The 17,155-nt window shown below is 41.8% G+C and overlaps 3 protein-coding genes across 4 annotated transcripts; 1 reads left to right on the top strand and 2 right to left on the bottom strand.

Moving 5' to 3' along the window:
* Positions 1 to 1,171: 1,171 nt before the first annotated feature.
* On the bottom strand, positions 1,172 to 2,709 carry LOC127756420 (uncharacterized). Its single transcript, XM_052281754.1, has 2 exons — positions 2,179 to 2,709; positions 1,172 to 1,540 (listed from the first exon to the last, which is right to left on the bottom strand). The coding sequence occupies exons 1-2, from the start codon at positions 2,707 to 2,709 to the stop codon at positions 1,172 to 1,174; spliced, it is 900 nt and encodes a 299-aa protein (XP_052137714.1).
* Positions 2,710 to 4,438: 1,729 nt separating this feature from the next.
* LOC127756419 (dnaJ protein homolog 2-like) lies at positions 4,439 to 6,550 on the bottom strand. The gene is made up of 4 exons (XM_052281753.1): positions 5,973 to 6,550; positions 5,206 to 5,476; positions 4,757 to 5,119; positions 4,439 to 4,507 (listed from the first exon to the last, which is right to left on the bottom strand). Exons 1-4 carry the CDS (start codon positions 6,548 to 6,550, stop codon positions 4,439 to 4,441), a joined length of 1,281 nt encoding a protein of 426 aa, XP_052137713.1.
* Positions 6,551 to 9,712: 3,162 nt separating this feature from the next.
* LOC127757942 (protein IQ-DOMAIN 5-like) lies at positions 9,713 to 15,213 on the top strand. 2 transcript variants are annotated; one of them, XM_052283534.1, is made up of 7 exons: positions 9,713 to 9,875; positions 11,037 to 11,166; positions 12,163 to 12,381; positions 13,235 to 13,462; positions 13,598 to 13,711; positions 13,974 to 14,475; positions 14,684 to 15,213. In XM_052283534.1, exons 2-7 carry the CDS (start codon positions 11,083 to 11,085, stop codon positions 14,845 to 14,847), a joined length of 1,311 nt encoding a protein of 436 aa, XP_052139494.1. In that variant the 5' UTR covers positions 9,713 to 9,875; positions 11,037 to 11,082; the 3' UTR covers positions 14,848 to 15,213. The 2 variants fall into 2 exon arrangements, with proteins under 2 accessions (XP_052139494.1, XP_052139493.1); XM_052283533.1 differs by having other exon boundaries at positions 12,145 to 12,381.
* The last annotated feature ends 1,942 nt before the right edge of the window (positions 15,214 to 17,155 follow it).

The following is a 17,155-nucleotide window of genomic DNA, read 5'->3' as shown; positions in this document are numbered from 1 at the left end:
TCATCTACCAAAAGATTATAATACTTAGCGGCTGTTAAATCATCCTGCAGATCTATTCTCCTTGAGCCGATTGTAGTTTCCCATGGTAAAACCGTCTCATGTCCATAAAAAAGCTTATAAGGAGGTACTTGAATCGATCCATGACAAGCCATCCGATAAGACCATAATGCTTCGACCAACCTTGTGTGCCATTACCGAGGAAAATCAGAAATCTTTCTTTTGATCAACTTAATCAAGCTCTTATTAGATGCCTCGGCTTGCCCATTAGCTTGTGCATAATATGGTGAAGAATTCAACAACTTGATACCCATGCTATCGGCAAACTGAACAAACTCATCAGATACAAAGATCGACCCTTGATCGGTTGTAATAGTCTGAGGAATCCCAAATCGGTAGATGATGTATTCCTTCACAAACTGAATTGTATCCCCCAGAATCAACTTTCTTCAAAGGAACTGCGTCCACCCATTTGGTAAAATAATCGGTTGCCACCAATATAAATTTATGCCCCTTACTCGATGGTGGATTAATTTGACCGATCATATCAATTCCCCAACCTCTGAACAGCCATGATTTGATGATAGGATTCATAGCCGATGCTGGTGCTCTCTGAATTGCTCCAAATTTCTGGCAATCTTGACATCCTTTGTAGTATCGGAAGCAATCCTCCAACATTGTCGGCCAAAAACACACCTTGTGTGCCGAAGCAACCACTTCATCTTGTGTGCCGATTGATGAGTACCACAAATACCTTCATGTACTTCGCCCATCACAACCTTAGCTTGGTCGGCACTCAAACACTTAAGCAATATCCCATCAATCGTCCGATAATACAGCTCATCATCCAATAAAGTATATTTCAAGGCCTTATAGCGCAATTTTCGTGAAGCCGATTGAAATGGATTCTGTAAATACTGAAAAACATCATACCTCCAATCATTAGCTGTGATTGCAGCTACCTCTACCTCGATATCCTTCATCATCGGCTTGTATCCTGATGCCCCCTGAGTAAGGTCATTAGCTTCAACGTTCTGCTCCCGAGGGACATGCTTCAAAGTTACCAGCCAAAAACTATTCATCAATTCCCGGCACTTATCGTTGTAAATCATCAATACATCAATTGCCGTGATCAGAGGCCATCACACCACCACCACCTGGCACTAATCCGCTATCATGAAGCAAAATGCAGTCTTTGACCGTGCTGGTGCAAAGCTGTTATCTTCCCATAGAAATGCCCCTGAAGAACCTTGACAGAAACAGTGGCCTCCACAGCGTTACTGACGAACGCATACATGAGCTGCAGGGGATAGAGATTCCTGCAAGGATCAATGGTGATAGGTCGAACCGCAGTCAACAGGTTTTGTGATAGAAAGATTGTTTCAAGGAATACGCCATTCATCCGCCATACTGTTTTACTAATCTGTTTGTCCTCCTCCGCGCTGCCAACCTGAACACCCTTGAGCTTGAGATTGATCTCAAAATATAAGCCGTCTACTAGAACCATACCCCGATGAGGGCCCGTCAATATCAACGAATCATCCTACACATAAATTCTTCGATGTTAAATGTGTCCATAGTTTTATACGACACAAGTCACACAAGAGTATACACTCCCTCCGCCCCTAAATATTTGATACCGTTGATTTTTTTAGCACATGTTTAACCGTAAGAATTAATAATTACTTAATTTTTTTAAATAAGATGAACGGTCAAACATGTTTAAAAAAATCAACGGCATCAAATATTTAGAGACGGAGGGAGTAAATCCGTTGTTTTGTGGTGTGTATATTTTTTTCCCAAAGTATTTAGTGCGAAATTTACTACTCTTCCATTAAAATGATACTACAATACAATGCAATGTTGTAATGCATAGAGATACTAGTTCGATCAGGAAATCTGGTACTAGCAGGGTTTGAAATTTCGGTTCAAACTTTCCGAAATTTTGGAAATTTCGCCCCCCCCCCCCCCCCCACCCCCACTGAAATGCACATATCTCGCCCGAAACTTTCAGGTTTTTTTTGTATTTTTTTGTGAATTTGGTCAAATTTTATTCAAATCCATTCAAATTCAGTCAAAATTTTAAAAAATTTCGTACGAAAAAAATCCGAAATTTCGGAAATTTCGCCCACCACCGAAAGAAAGCCTAGTTTTGAAATCTGAAACCCTGGGTACTAGTACCTTTGAGGTGATGAGCTGAGGATCATCTCTGCAGCGGGAGAAGAGAGGAATGCACTTGTGATCGAGATCGTCTCTGGCGATGACAGAGCCGTAGACGGCGATCGGGAAGGGGACATCACCATCATCGATGCGAATGGCGAGCACGTTGACCATGTTCAGGATGTACAGGCTGGCCTCGCTGAGACGGTACGCTTTGGCCGTGAAGCGCATGGGAGGGAGAGGGGAGACCTTGTCGACGTTGAACTCGGACAGGTCCTGGTCGTGGTAGCGGGTGTAGTAGGTTTCGCCCGTCTCCGGATCGCGCTCGCTGATCCGGTCGAGGACGGCCCGGTGCGCCACCCGCCTCCGGCCGCGCTCCGCCTTCCCCGCTGCCACCGCCTCCTCCTGCAGCCTCCGCTTCTCCGCCGCCGTTGCCGCCTCGGCCACCGCCGCCGCCTCGTCGTAGAAGAAAGGTTCCAGGTCTCCGACCTCCTCCTCCTCCACCACCACCACCTTCTTCTCTTCCGCGATGGCCGACTCGCGCTCGTCCATCGCCATGCCGCCGCTGAATCGAATCGAAGCAAGCAATCACGGGTCGTCCCGGTACGCGCAGGGCCGGCCCTAGCCCTATGCAGCCGAGGCGACCGCCGGGGCCCCATGATGACGGGGGGGGGGGGCCATAATGGTGGGGGTGCCAACACCTAATACTAGTAATATAGTACCTCATCCAATGTTGAGATCAATGATTTTTATTCGGAATTAAAGGTGTTGCAAGTAAGTTTGCCAGATTCTTCGGTGTCCGCACCTAGGATTCTGAAGTTTTTTATGGATGCGGATTTCTATAAAAATGTTTCAGTTGCCTATCGAATTCTCTTAACCGTACATGTGACGGTAGCTTCAGCTGAAAGAAGTTTCTCAAAATTAAAGTTGCTGAAGAACTATTTGAGATCAACTAAGTCGCAAGAAAGGTTAAATGGCTTGACTATGTGCTTAATCGAGAAGGATATCTTGGACACTATTGATCTTAATACCGTTCTTGATGATTTTTCATCAAGAAATGCCCGAAGAAGTATCTTTTCATAGGAAGCAATGGATATGATAGGGTTCTATTCTTCATTAAGTTAATGAATAATGATATTAGTTCCAAGTTACAAATATATTGTTATTTTGGTCGACTTTATTTCTTGATAATTACCAGGTATGTTAAATTTAATATATGGATGTATTTGTTTTCGTTTTGCAAGTAAAATTAGCGTGTGTATATATCAATAAATTTTATATATAGCTTAGAAGGATCATCACGATGAGTTTGCCTAGGGCCCTCAAAATCATAGGACCGGCCGTGGGTACGCGATGGATGATGACATGCGGGTATAGATCGATCGATGAGGTGGTAGTCCAGTTATAATATCATGAATTGTGATTCCTAATCACTAGGTGGTAGGGGTTCGGCAACAAATTCTCCGACCCCTTCTAACCTCCGCGTATTAGCTGTTTAATTAAGGGTTAATTGGATCCATGCCACTCGAAATATGGCAAATAAAAAAATGCCACACCTATTCCGGAATCCGGGTGCGTGCCACTACTATTCCATCAAATTGGATCCGCCCCGCGCGGGCTTTGCCACTGTTTTATGGTATTGTATTTTCGTATGGACAAATTTTGCCCTCGTGTTCACGTGCTTAGACCTCGAGCTCTGGTCCGGCTCGACCAGCTCGCCATTCGTTCCCCACACCGAAGCCTAGCTTCTTGACGGCGGCGGCGCAGGCTACGGCGGTGGAAGACGACGACGCGGACGACTGCTAGCGCGACGGCAGGCGACGATGGATCCACCGAGTTGGAAGCAATCTTTGAGTGGTTGCAGTGTTGGTACATTGAGGGAATCACCTCCTTCCATCCCCACGCTGAAGTGTGCTTGCGGTGCCTCCGCCACCGTGCAGATTTCGAACACCGCAAGGAATCCTCGACACCGGTGGCTACAATGCGGCAATTTGGTAAGAACTTGCCGCCGTCAAGAAGCTAGGGTTTTGGTGTAGGGAACGAATGGTGAGCTGGTCGAGCCGGACCAGGGCTCGAGGTCTAAGCATGTGAACGCAAGGGCAAAACTGTCCATACGAAAATACGGTACCCTAAAACGGTGGCAAAACCCGCGCAGGGTGTATATTGTGGCACGGATCCAATTTGACGGAATAGTAGTGACACGCACCCAGATTCCAGAATAGGTGTGGCATTTTTTTTATTTGCCACATTTCAAGTGGCATGGATCTAATTAACCCTTTAATTAAAGCATATTGCATTTTTCTGACACATTGTTGCGAATGCTACGCCTTTCTGCAAAACTTTGCACTAGCTGTATAAAAGATGCAACTTCAATTTTGATTCGTAATGTCTACTATGTCACAAGTTACATCTCCTCATTATCCTCCTCCTCCTCGTCGACGTGCCCGTGCACGTGCACGTATTCATCCTCGCCGCCGGCGCCGTGCTCCATCCGCGTCGTCGGCGACTGCTCGCCCTTCGCGTTGAGCTTCATCTCCTCTTCCCCGCCGACGTCCCGCGTCGTCGTCGTCGTCTCCTCGCACCCGCCGCCGTCCTCCACGGCCGCCGCCTTCGTGGCCGCGGGGAACGCGGCCGCGACGGCGTCGCGGAGCGCCGGGGTCACCGTGCCCGGGAACGCGACGCGGAAGGCGACGTAGAGCGTGCCCTTGGCGAACGGCATGCCGTGCACTGGCATGCCCTCGCCGTCGATGGCCTTGAGCTGGCCCGGCCTGATCACCTCGCCGGCGCCGGAGGTGACCAGCAGCCGCCGGCCGTCGAGGTGGGTGATCACGAACTGGAACCCGCACAGCGCCTCCGCCAGCGACAGCTCGTGCTCGTAGACGAGGTCGTCACCTTTCCTCGTGAACTTGCCGTGCTTCTTCTGCCGGAGCACCATCACCAGGTCGCCGGCGACGCCGTTCTCCTGCACGGCACAACGTGTCACGATGACGCATCGATTCAGATGAGCTCAAGGTGTTCGGTCAAATCCGAGGTGGGTGGTGTACGTACCTTGACGTCGGCCTCGCCGGGGAAGGTGATCCGATGGCCGTCCGGCACGCCCTTCTCGACGGCGAGCTCCAGGACCTTGGTGTCCGTCGCCACCTTGCTGCCGCGGCACGCGGAGCAGCGCTTCAGGCCCCGTGAGACCTCGCCTCTGCCGCCGCACGCCGCGCAGGGCTCGCTCCCGCGTCGCCGGAGTCGCATCAGCTGGGAGACCACCTTGTAGCCGGCGCCGCTGCACGCCGCGCACGTCGCCGGCGAGGCGAGCGTACTCCCCGTCCTGCTCGGGACCAAGCGAAACAACAAACACGTTAGATTAGCGACACGGCGAAGACGACGAAGCGTGTAGATGGATTCTAATCTCGAGTGGACGTCCACCCGTTTCTTACATGTCAACTAAATGATTATAAAAAAATTTAAAAAAAATTACTAGATAGATTAGTATGTAATATTAATCTTTAAAAAAAATTTACAAACATGCAAGTTCAAATTCGACTCCTACAAATTATAACAAAAATAACAAATTAAACTTTAACTAGTATATGTATATTCGCAGTCAAATTTATTGTTTTTTTTACAAATTGTAGAAGTTGAATATTAACTTGCATGTTTATGAAGTGATATATTACATATTAATCTATCATGTCATTCTTTTAAAAAAAATTTATAACCATTCGGATGATATGAAAAAAAACGGGTGAAAAAATTTATAACCACTCGAGTGTTTAAAACAGTTTGACATGATCCGCGGCAAGGTTTGGATGACGTCACATTACCCTTTGCAGGGGATGCAGGTGACGTCGCGCGAGAACGTGAACTTCTTGGTGGCGCCATTGTAGAACTCCTCGAGGGACAAGTCAACGAACTCCACCGCGTCGCCGGCGCCGCCGGCGCTGCTGTCGCCGCCGGACATCATGTTCTTGAACATCCCAACGATCACCTCGTCGAACGCCTTGCCGCCGGCGGCGACACCGGCCACCAAGTGCCTGAGCATCTCGACGGCGTCGCCGAACGCCCTGTCGGCGCCGCCGGCGGCGACGAGGTACCTGAACGTCTCGACGAACTCGTCGAACGCGTCGTCGTACCGGCCGAAGCCGGCGGCGGCGGCGCCGACCCCGCCATTGACGCCGTCCTCGCCGTAGACATCGTAGACCTCGCGCAGGGCGGGGTCGCCGAGCACCTGGTACGCGCGGGCCACCTCCTTGAACGCCTCCTCGTCGCCGCCCTTGTCCGGGTGGTGCGTCACGGCGGCGCGCCGGTACGCGCGCCTGATCTCGTCGCCGTCGGCGCCGCGCGGCACGCCGAGGAGGTCGTAGTACCGGCTGTTGTCGCTGTTGCACCCTGGCGCCGCCATCGTCGTCGTCGCCGTCGTCGATCAACGGCGGCGGCTTACGAATTCCGGCGAGAAGACGACGGAATTTATCGAGTTTTATCTCGAGATCGATAAAGATAAAATAAAACTTTGATATTTTATGCAACGCCGGAGTTGAGTTTCTACTGCATACGGAGTACAGCACAACGTGTAATAGTATTACAAGTTTGTTGAGTTAGGCCTTATTGGGCTTCCGGGATTGGGCTTTTTTCTGTTTTGGGCCCAACATTAGTGGGCCTACAGAGATAGAGGTTGGCTATTTGGGTCCACAAGAGTAACGGAGGCTTGTTTGACTCTAAACTCTATTTAACATAGTTTTGAAACTTTTGATGAAAAAGAAGCAAAAGTTACTCCTGTTTTTATTAATAAAATTATTTTTTCAGATTAATCAATTTGTTTAATGATCTTCTCTTAGTCAACCTATTTAGTAACCTTCTTTAATTTCCTTTTGTGTTTCATTCCCTCCAAACACATATCCACATATTTTTATTCATATAATCATATATGTATGCACTAACAACCTTCCTACTACAATTTTTCTGGCACATTTTGTATTCCACTTCCTCTGTTTTCTATTCTGCCGGCCAATTATATTCTTAACTTCTCTTTAAGCACTAATAAACTGAAGTTAACTGGTGGTCACAGCATATGATCTCTGAATGTTTCTTGTGTTCTGACGTGCATGCATGCATGATTATATATATACTTGTCTTTTAGCAGTACAATTAATGATCAAATGATGCAGACAGATTAACTTAAAAGATAACAATGCATGTATGAATATGAATAAGTTTCAAGGTTTTGCAACGGAATCTTTCTTAGAAACCACCTACTTCTAAAAAAGAAAAAAAAAGAAAAGAACAATGAACTTTTGAGTAACTGGAGAACTCTAAATAATTAACACGAACCTAACGACTTTGAGTTCTGAATAATTAGTACTATCTGACATGACAGGAAATTAGTTGAGGGCCAAGCATCAGGACCACCTATGAGGAATTAAAGATGTCGTGTAGATTAGATTGAGCAAATATTGATTGATTGAATTGTCACTCTCTCTGAATTTATTTTCAGACACCCCTGAACGGACGCATGAGAGTGAGTGAATAAATACCGGAGCTTGCAGTTCCTTAAATTTTGGAAAATCTTTCAGTTTACGTACATCCACCGACATGTGAATATCGTGTGTTAAAAAGAAAGAGTGAAGATAATGTATATATAGAGAGAGATATATGTGAATTCCAATGGATTTACAACCTCATCTTTTCACTTATACTTATATTTATCAGCCAAAAATTGATTTTTCAACCTTAAATTGATTTTGAGGTTTTTACATCGAAACTTATTTTTTAGCCTTTAATTTTATATCGCTAAGAACACGTATATAAAAATTTTATTCACAAATTACTTTTCGTTTACAAATATGCCATTTGAACAATGGCCCATTAATTTGTTCCTCGCTATGAAATGCCGAAAATTCTCTAATTATTTAGCAGTGAAAGAAGTGCCGCCAAACTATCCGTAGCATAGGCAGATTTCAAAGTAAGTTCATATGATTTTTGATAGCTAATCTCTCTTTCTCAAAGTTAACTATCCTCACATCCCTACACAACTTCAATAGAAAAAGAAGGCCACACCATACCTTATTAACAGAAAGAGAAGTACTACTATTAATGGATTGATAGGTAAAAGATATTAAATATATGTCTTTTCAATTTAAAATTGATATAAATTAACTTATTTTGAAATAAAGTTTAAACTTTAGAATTCAAATTATTTTAGAGCAGAGGGAGTAGCTAATAGTAAGATATTTCACCAGACACTAATAATAGAAATTCAATTCTAAGGTGAGATAAAATAGTTTGAGGGTTGCGCAGTAAACACAGTTCAACTGGCTAGTCTATTGGTAGAGAGTCCTGTAGCTGTTTTAGTGCTCTAGTTATTCTTTCAGTGGTACGTGATACTGTGTAGTACTTCCTCCGTCACAAAATAAGTGCAGTTTTACACTGTTCATGTCTAACGTTTGACCGTTCGTCTTATTTGAAATTTTTTATGATTAATATTTTTATTGTTACTAGATGATAAAACATGAATAGTACTTTATGTGTGACTAACTTTTTTAAATTTTATCATAAATTTTTCAAATAAGACGAACGGTCAAACGTTAGACACGGATTCCCATGACTGTACTTATTTTGAGACGTCCGTATTTTGAAGAAAAAAATAGTTTGGGTTAAGTAGGTAAAGATGTTTTTTTTTCGTTTTAAGAAATGACCAAATCCTTGGCTGGGGCCACAATGCATTGACTTCGTCCGGTGGTCCTCTGCTCTGTGGGCCCCACCGGAGAGTCTGTTATACTGAAAAGGTGATGAGCACACGCAGCGACGTACCCCTTGGACCGACCACGCCGCACGGCCTATTGCTCCATCCACGTTTAAATATTAAAATATTTTAATATTTGGAGGTCTGAAAAGTAAAAAAAAAAGACTATCTATTTATTTCTTCCATGCTATTATGACACAAAAGCACCCGTTCTTTTAAGTAATCATCGCTCGTGCACTTGGATTTTTCAGTTTCCACTGGAATCCCTGTGAAAAACAATGATTTTATACTCCACCATTTTCAAATAATTGACACGGTCTGTACTCTCTCTATTAAAAAAAGCCCTCAACTTTTAAAGTTTAAATTTTATAAAAAAAATATTGACATAGAACTATTTGCCACTTTTAAGATGTGGCAATTAAAAATTTTCCACTCGTTATCTATGACATATGTGTCATTATGTGTGTATAACATATGGGTCTAGTAGCAAATCCTTTATAATCACTTGTAAGAGTGGCAAATAGTTAATTATTCTAAAAAAATCAACTTCTATCATCCTATACCTAATATCAACATATAAACGAGAAGTTTTATCTCTTAAATATTCTTTATCTACCTATCGCCATTGCTATTTTTTTAATAGTGAGAAGTGTCATTTTTACTTCCACTAATTTTAGCTTGGATGTTTGGAATGTCTTTTTTTATAGAGAGAGAGCAAGGATTTACTAATAAATCAGAAGTTGGAGGAGCAGAGTACGTTGCCGACAAAAAGGAAAATCACAAGGACCTGAAAGAAATGAAATTCCCTCAGAATAATCGAAAGGAAGCGTCAAAACGAGGAGTAGAAAAGCACACAGCAAAAAAAAGAAATCCAAAAGGGTGGAGTTGGAGCTCAGGAATCCATCCCCAGACAGAAGAGGAGGAGGAGGAAGGGGTGGTCACCTCGCCAAGTCGGTGGCGATTTTGACCCCTCTTCGCCGCTGGCAAGGTGGAGTTTCTGTTCATCCTCTCCCATTCTCCCCAAGAATTGGTGCCTGTTCTTGCCCGAATTTGGTGTGGATTTGAGGATATCTTGGGAATCCACTGAATTCATTAGTTGTTTGAGAGGCGGCCGTATTTTTGGTTTGCTTGGCGTTGAAATTACCTCGCTTTACCCAAAATTTGGGTTCACATTTCGCCCAAGATTTTGCATGTCCTTCAGTTGGTTTCTGCAAAATTAGCCCTCACTGTGGCTCCTTTTTTTTTTTTTTTTTGCCGACATTCTGCAAAGTTTGTTAGTATAAGTTCCAAAGATGTGAGTTTTTGTGTGTAGTGAAGAAAGATGTAAACTTTCTTTGCGGATGTTTCTTTTCCCTGTTTGTTGCCAATGTTCTTCAGGGTTCATCTCGGTTAGAACCTTTGCAAGATTGCAGGGTTGGTAGTCTGGAGATGAAGCTCTTGACTCTTTGGCTATCTTTGGTAAATGGTGGAAGATTAGTGTTCCAGCTCATGACTTCTCCTTAGATAATGGTGCCTCATAGCTGCTACTTTGAATGTGCTATGGCGCTCTTTCACATTCTGCTCATGAACTCCCCTTCCATCCCTGCTTCTTTTAGTTCTGCCTGTTAAAAGTTGAGTAGTCTGATGAGATTTTTTGTGCAACTGATTACTGGCTTGTTGTAAGGCTACTTCGTTGCAGAAATACTTTGCTGTAGGCAGTAGCTATTGTTTATGGTAAACCGTGGAATGATGCAAATTGATTTGTATGTTCAGCAATGCCACCTCCTTGTGTAAGAATTTACAAGGACTGTTGGAAAAGTTGTGCTTTTTTTTGTCATCTTTGCTGCTTTTTTTTTTTGAGTGGATAATTTGTGCAATATCGGGAGAAAATGGGTGATGATGTCGATTGGCATTACTTGATGAGCTTCGGCGGAAGTGCTGTGGGTTGTTCTTGGTGGCATGTGTAAATTGAGCAGACACGTTTTAATTACTTAGTTGTTCTAATCAATGAGTTAGATAAGATGTTATGACTACCTCCTTTTTCTTGGTTCATTTGACATTTTGAACGCTATTGTACACTACCGAAAATTTCTCATATTTGTGATCCATTTTCAGTACAATATTCATTATTTTGTACTACTTCATTTGACAATGATCTTCTCATCCACAGGTATTACCGTGCTAACTGGTCAAAGGAGAAGGGTTGAAAGGCCAATATGGGCATTTCAGCCAAGTGGATTAAATCACTTGTTGGGATAAAAAAGCATGAAAAAGCACAAACTTCTGAAAGCAGTGGAGTGGTAAGCCGAATGATATTCAGTATGGTTGTTTGCTCTGCAATGATAACGAATTGTTTATAACTTCATATTTGGTACATGTGAGTATGTGACATGTAGTATTTTGTTTAAGTCATTTCATGTTTTGCCCTGTTGTGAGTGGAAGAATATGATATGCGTCATATTTATGTTTGTCTTTCCCTGACAAAACATGAGGAATCTTTAAGAATGATATGAAAAATAGATGTTTTACCTAAACTCACTGGAAGACAGTCGGTGCTGTTGTTGCTGACTGTTGATATGTTGTTATCATCTGACATATCACTTAAGGGTTACCGCTACACTATTCTCTTGTTCATTATCAGAAGTGTCACAGATATATAAATCTTAAACTAATAAACTCCAGCACTGCTTAGAAGCCATGTGTCATGTAGCTAATGCCTAATGGTAGCACCTTTTTCTGTTCATTGACCTTGCCAAATTATTTCTGTTGCTAGTTGCCGCCATCAACACTGTAATGTTTTCATCCTTCTCACATTCACCATATAGTGGACAGGCTGAGTTTAAAAACATTTTACAACAAATTTATGTACATAAATGTGACTAAATCGAATTTATTTCTTCTGAAATTTCTTGCTTTATAATAAATCTCAATATAAATCAATTCAGTCTAACCTATTGCCACTGAAACAGTTAGGTTATTTTCTATATATTGCCTTTTTATGTACTTTGTCCAGGAATTTATATAAAATAACCACTCAAAAATATTGTATATGAAATAGCAGAAGATCTGGTATGAGTTATATCTTGTGTATTAAGGTGTTCAGTGCTGAGTCAGTGAGTCTGATAGCATGGCCAGTTAAGCAAACTATTGCATTGCTATATTTTGATTTCTTGTACTCCATATTTGGCTCACTATTGCCACACATTTACATATTAAGCATTGTTATTTTTTCTACTGTATTCATCATTCTTTAAGACCCTACTTTGTGCTAATTGTAGAGGAGCTCTACTGCGCAGTTGCTACACAAGCGAAAACATTCGATTGATACTGAAAGTGCTGCTGCAGTCGAAGAACTCAGTGTACAAACTGAACCATTGGCATGTGACACCAACATTCAGGCAATATCAAATATCACCTCCTCACCCGGTACAACTCTTCAAGTATCTCAGATTGAATTGGATACAAGGGAGAATCATGCTGCAATAGTTATTCAATCTGCCTTTCGAGCGTTCTTGGTATTATACTCCATCTTATATTACCATATTATATTGCTATTACTGAGACTTAGAAAAGCACGGGATATATTGCAATTCATGTGCCACAAACTTAAAGTGAGGTAGGGACCAAGTAATGCTTTGATGCTAGGAAAAAATGGAAAGACTGTTGTGAATGCTGTCCCTTCTATTATGTGTGACAAAGTTCTGGATAATTTATCACCTGTGAAGATGGTCAGTAGTACCACTTGGCTGCTGTCCAATTATGTGACGTTACAAGATATATCTGTAAAAATTCTCAATTTTTGTTAGGCCTTGATTTGAATTTTCCCAGATGAACATTTAAATCTAGTAGGAGAAACTGCTGGGATTTACAGGAACCTCTGCAGTCTCGTAAATAACCATCAGATTCTTCACGGAATAGATGCTATTAACATGATAGCATGGACAACTTTTAGTCTCTGTCATATATAAGACAAAATGTTCCAGATGATAATATTTAAAAGTAAACAAAAGGACTAACGCTAGTATGCTACTGGTCATTAGATATTCAGTCTTTGTTTTGATCTCCTGGGAGTAAAGTTTTATAGATTGTTGGATCGATCTCTGCATCTTTTTTTTTTTGCATCAGTACACAATGTGATCTCTCTTTTTTTTTTGTTTTAAATAAATGAGTCTTAGAGCCTAGCTACCTTCACATGAACTCATCTTTTCATGTTTTAGGTATGGGCTGACCAGATATGCACCTATATGAAGAATATTCAAAATAAGTAGTAACTTAAAATACGACCTAATTCATGATTTTGTGGTATTCTTCTCCCATATGTATGTGGCTTTGCGGCACTCTCATTTTTTCTTTTGTCATATCTACCAGGCTAGGAGGGCTTTACGAGCATTAAAAGGATTAGTTAGACTCCAGGCTCTTGTTCGTGGCCATGCTGTCCGAAAGCAAGCAGCAGAAACACTTCAATGTATGCAAGCATTGGTAAGAGCTCAAGCTCGTGTCAGAGCAAGACGAGTTCGAATTTCTTTGGAAAGTCAAGTGACGCAAAAGAAGGCTTCAGAACAGAATGTTCACGAGGACCATGTTCGGGAAATTGAGGTATGAAATGGTCTGTGAATGAATGGCGCTATATGCTTCCGTATAGTTTGTTTTAAACTGAATATGAAGGGTGTTATGTTTATTTTAAACTGAATACTTATAAGTGAGTGATAATTCACCAAGAATGGCATGCAGGAACGCTGGTGTGACGGTATTGGCTCAGCGGAACAAATGCAAGCTAAAGTATTAAAAAGACAGGAAGCTGCTGCTAAGCGGGAAAGAGCAATGGCATACGCTTTAACACACCAGGTAAGTCTATGCTAGCATTCTAACAGAAATCTGTGTACAGACATAGAAATGTTGGTCTTTACATGTTGAAATTAGCTTGAGGGTCAAGATCTGCAAAGTCTTTTTGATTCTTTACTTAATTCACATCCGTTGTCAACTCTTAATGTTACAAGCTTGTTTGGTAGAAGAAAAATTGCTTAAGACTAGTAACAGTAAGTGTGCTAATTGGTGATTTCCCTTAGAGCGGCAGCAAGGTGTGTAACACCTATTTTTGCTTTTGCAGTGGCAAGCAGGTTCCAGGAAACAGAAAGCAGCAACCCTCCAAGGGCTTGAGGTGGATGAGAATCAGTGGAGCCAGAATTGGTTAGAGAGGTGGATGGCTGCACGCCCATGGGAGAACAGGTTGCTTGATACTAATACCAAAGAGAGTGCTCCAACTGGTGATGATAACCATGCTGATGAAAATGAGGCCAAGGCTCCGAACAAACCAAAAGGAAAAGTGTCCATTTCTACCACTCATCCGAATGGCTCAAACAAGAAGAACGGTGCAAATCATAAGAAGTCGCATTCCGATATAAGTGGCTCTTCATCAGGGCAATCTGCAGGTGTTCTGCCCACAAATTCTTTGGGATCATCCAAGCTAAAACCAAAGCCATCAGATGAAATCTCTGAGGAAGTCAATTCTCAACCTTCGAATTTGGCTTCGCGGTCCACAAGTAATCCAAAAGAGAGGCCAACACAAGTGAATGCTTCATCCAAGAAGAGACTGTCACTGCCTAACAATGGTAATAAATCTTCTATCTTTTATTGGCACTGCATCTCCTGAAACACTTTTATTCAGAGAACTATTGAAAGCCATTCCGAACTCTCCTGCAAGAGATCATTCTTTTCTAGCTAGAAATTTCAGTTCTAGTTGACATGCTATTGAAGAACCAAGTATAAACAGTTCATACTGAAACAGCATCTGATTCTATTCTACTTTCACTTGTGCAGGAACAATGGGTGGGGGCGTAGGAAAAGGCGCAACCAACGGCAGGACAAACCAATCCATGAGCTCCAAGAATGCAGCAAAAGGATCATCCAAGCTGGAATCAAAGCAGCAACAACGACCAAACCCTCCTAACACGACTGTGAAACGAGTTGAGGTAAAGGCCTGAGAAAGTGAGGAATCCACCCAACTCCCATTTCATTCAGACGCTTGGTAATAGCCCTGTTGTCATGTGTGCTGTTGCATCCGTGTATATAAACCAAGAAAAGAGAGAGAGAATCTTGCATCTACATTGATGCCATGCTTCATGTTTCTATTGTGCAATATTTATGTTGTCAGTATTTTCTCTTCGCGCTTCTGCAGTTCTGCTATATTTCTGTAAGTTATCTTCCTGCTACTATAACCAGAGAACTGTATGTGCAAAACTGTGAAAATATGCACAGTACAATAAACCATATGCCCTATTGTTTCATGACATGGTCTTCAGCATCAATGATTATTATTGTTAGTGCTAAAATGGATATGTTTTACCCTATCTTGTACTCCTAGCTTCCTTCAATGGGAAGGCCATTCCAGATTCTTCATGATGAGAGACACAACACAAGAATCTGTTCAAGTACAATGTGTTCCATTTGGTTCCAAACTTGTGTATGTATGATAAAGTTGGTGCCGCGTGGTGCCCCTTTTGCAAAGCAGGATGATAGATCCCCAGATGCAATCATGCATGATGGCCAAAGCAGCCTCCTCTGCAGGTGCAGGACTCCTTGTGTGCCACCTGCTAGGAACCTGCTTGCCTTTGACTATTTTTATGTTATAATTAAGCTGAGCTTACATGTTCTATGCATCTGTCCATACATATGCAATATGCTAGTAGGAGTATGCTCATTCTGTGGTCATCTCTCTTCTTTGTTTATTTATTTTTCAGGGAGATAATAATCTAGTTATGTCTAAGATTATATAATCTATGATATACTAATGGTGGTTTGGTAATCACAATAAGGTTTGGTGAATTACTATGCATAATGACGTCATTTTTTTTTCTTGGTAGTTGCCAAGTCAGTGCTCAGAACAATATTTTTGTATATAAAATAGAGCAATATTGTATTATGACTGCAAACTAAATTGGACGGTGCATGTAATATTCCCTGCACCATCCAATATTTGTGGCTAGGATGCCTTGTCGTTGCTCCGTAGACAGGTGGGCCCAGGACTTGTGAAAGTCACATCACAAACTAATTAGTTCTTTCACCTTTTCTTTCTTGAAATTTTGAACTGTTAAACATGCATGAGATATGAGAGGGAAAGGCTGCTAATTTCTAAATGCCCTGATGTTGAGAGCATACCACCGATGATGTGAAGTATAGGCTGGTTTTAAATATGAGTGTTTCTGTTAGCTGGAAGCCCATTTGAATTTTTTAAATCTCACTCAAAATTTTGGATCATTTGTGATCTAGAGGTTTCCCCAAAGACAAGCAAAAATATTAGCTCTATCTGTTGACCATACCATGACATGCCAGGTTTCTTATTTTCACAAGAAAGGTCATAGAAAATTGATCAATTTACATCAAGATAGGTTTGTTTTTTGCTATAATTTTCTATAGAGGATCACTTCTGATTATGTACTTGAACATATTCTACAAAAAGATATCCAAAAAAAAGATAGTATTCTCCTAGCTAAACTAATTGAAAAATACTCCAACATGCTCTCTTTTTTTTTCTGTCCTATAAAGAGTTCAGTCAACTAAGAATGAGATAATCATGCATCTTTCCCTTCTATTTTTTTTATCCAAAAGATAAAGAAAGATCTTATTCTAGCCACCAACTGCAAAATTGTTTTTATGCAAACACTGGCAAAAACAGAATCTAATGTGTTTAGCATGGGTGTTTGACCTATGAAATGAATGTGAAATGGTTGGCATTGAATTCTTGATCTGTTCAGATAACTTGGCCTGATCAGAATCATCTGATCTTGGTCAGACTGGATCTCTACAGCCCTCTCTTATTATTGGGGGTACCACTATTGTGGCAGCACATCTTCTGCATGCCTTACACATGTGATGTGAGTGCCAGCAATGTGTACTACCACAGTACAATACTGTACAGAATATGCAGGTGCTGTGAACAGTGTGCATAGTAGAACGGTAGTCATTAAACCCTTTGTGGTTTGAGGATCTTAAAATTCGGAGAAACAGCAAATAAATACTATCAGCTTGTAAAAATTTGGATTCTCGTGTTCTGGATTATATTTTTTTAATTCTATAACCACATATTCTGAATCTGATTGATAATTGGTTAGAGAAGCTAAAGATTATATAAGAAACTGTAATAGTCAAAAAGCTCTCTTAACATGGCCATAAGCTACTTCAAGGCTGCAACACATGTCCATCAGTACATGCATCAAGCACTATCACAAACTGATGCTTCTGGACTGTGTAGTGAGTAGTGAGTAGTGACATGATCATGTGGGTGAAAAATTG

This window comes from Oryza glaberrima, chromosome 12 (genome assembly GCF_000147395.1).
Source record: "Oryza glaberrima chromosome 12, OglaRS2, whole genome shotgun sequence".
Lineage (NCBI taxonomy): Eukaryota > Viridiplantae > Streptophyta > Magnoliopsida > Poales > Poaceae > Oryza > Oryza glaberrima.
Note: the sequence above shows the minus strand (reverse complement) of the source record. Positions and strands in the feature narration are given on the sequence as shown.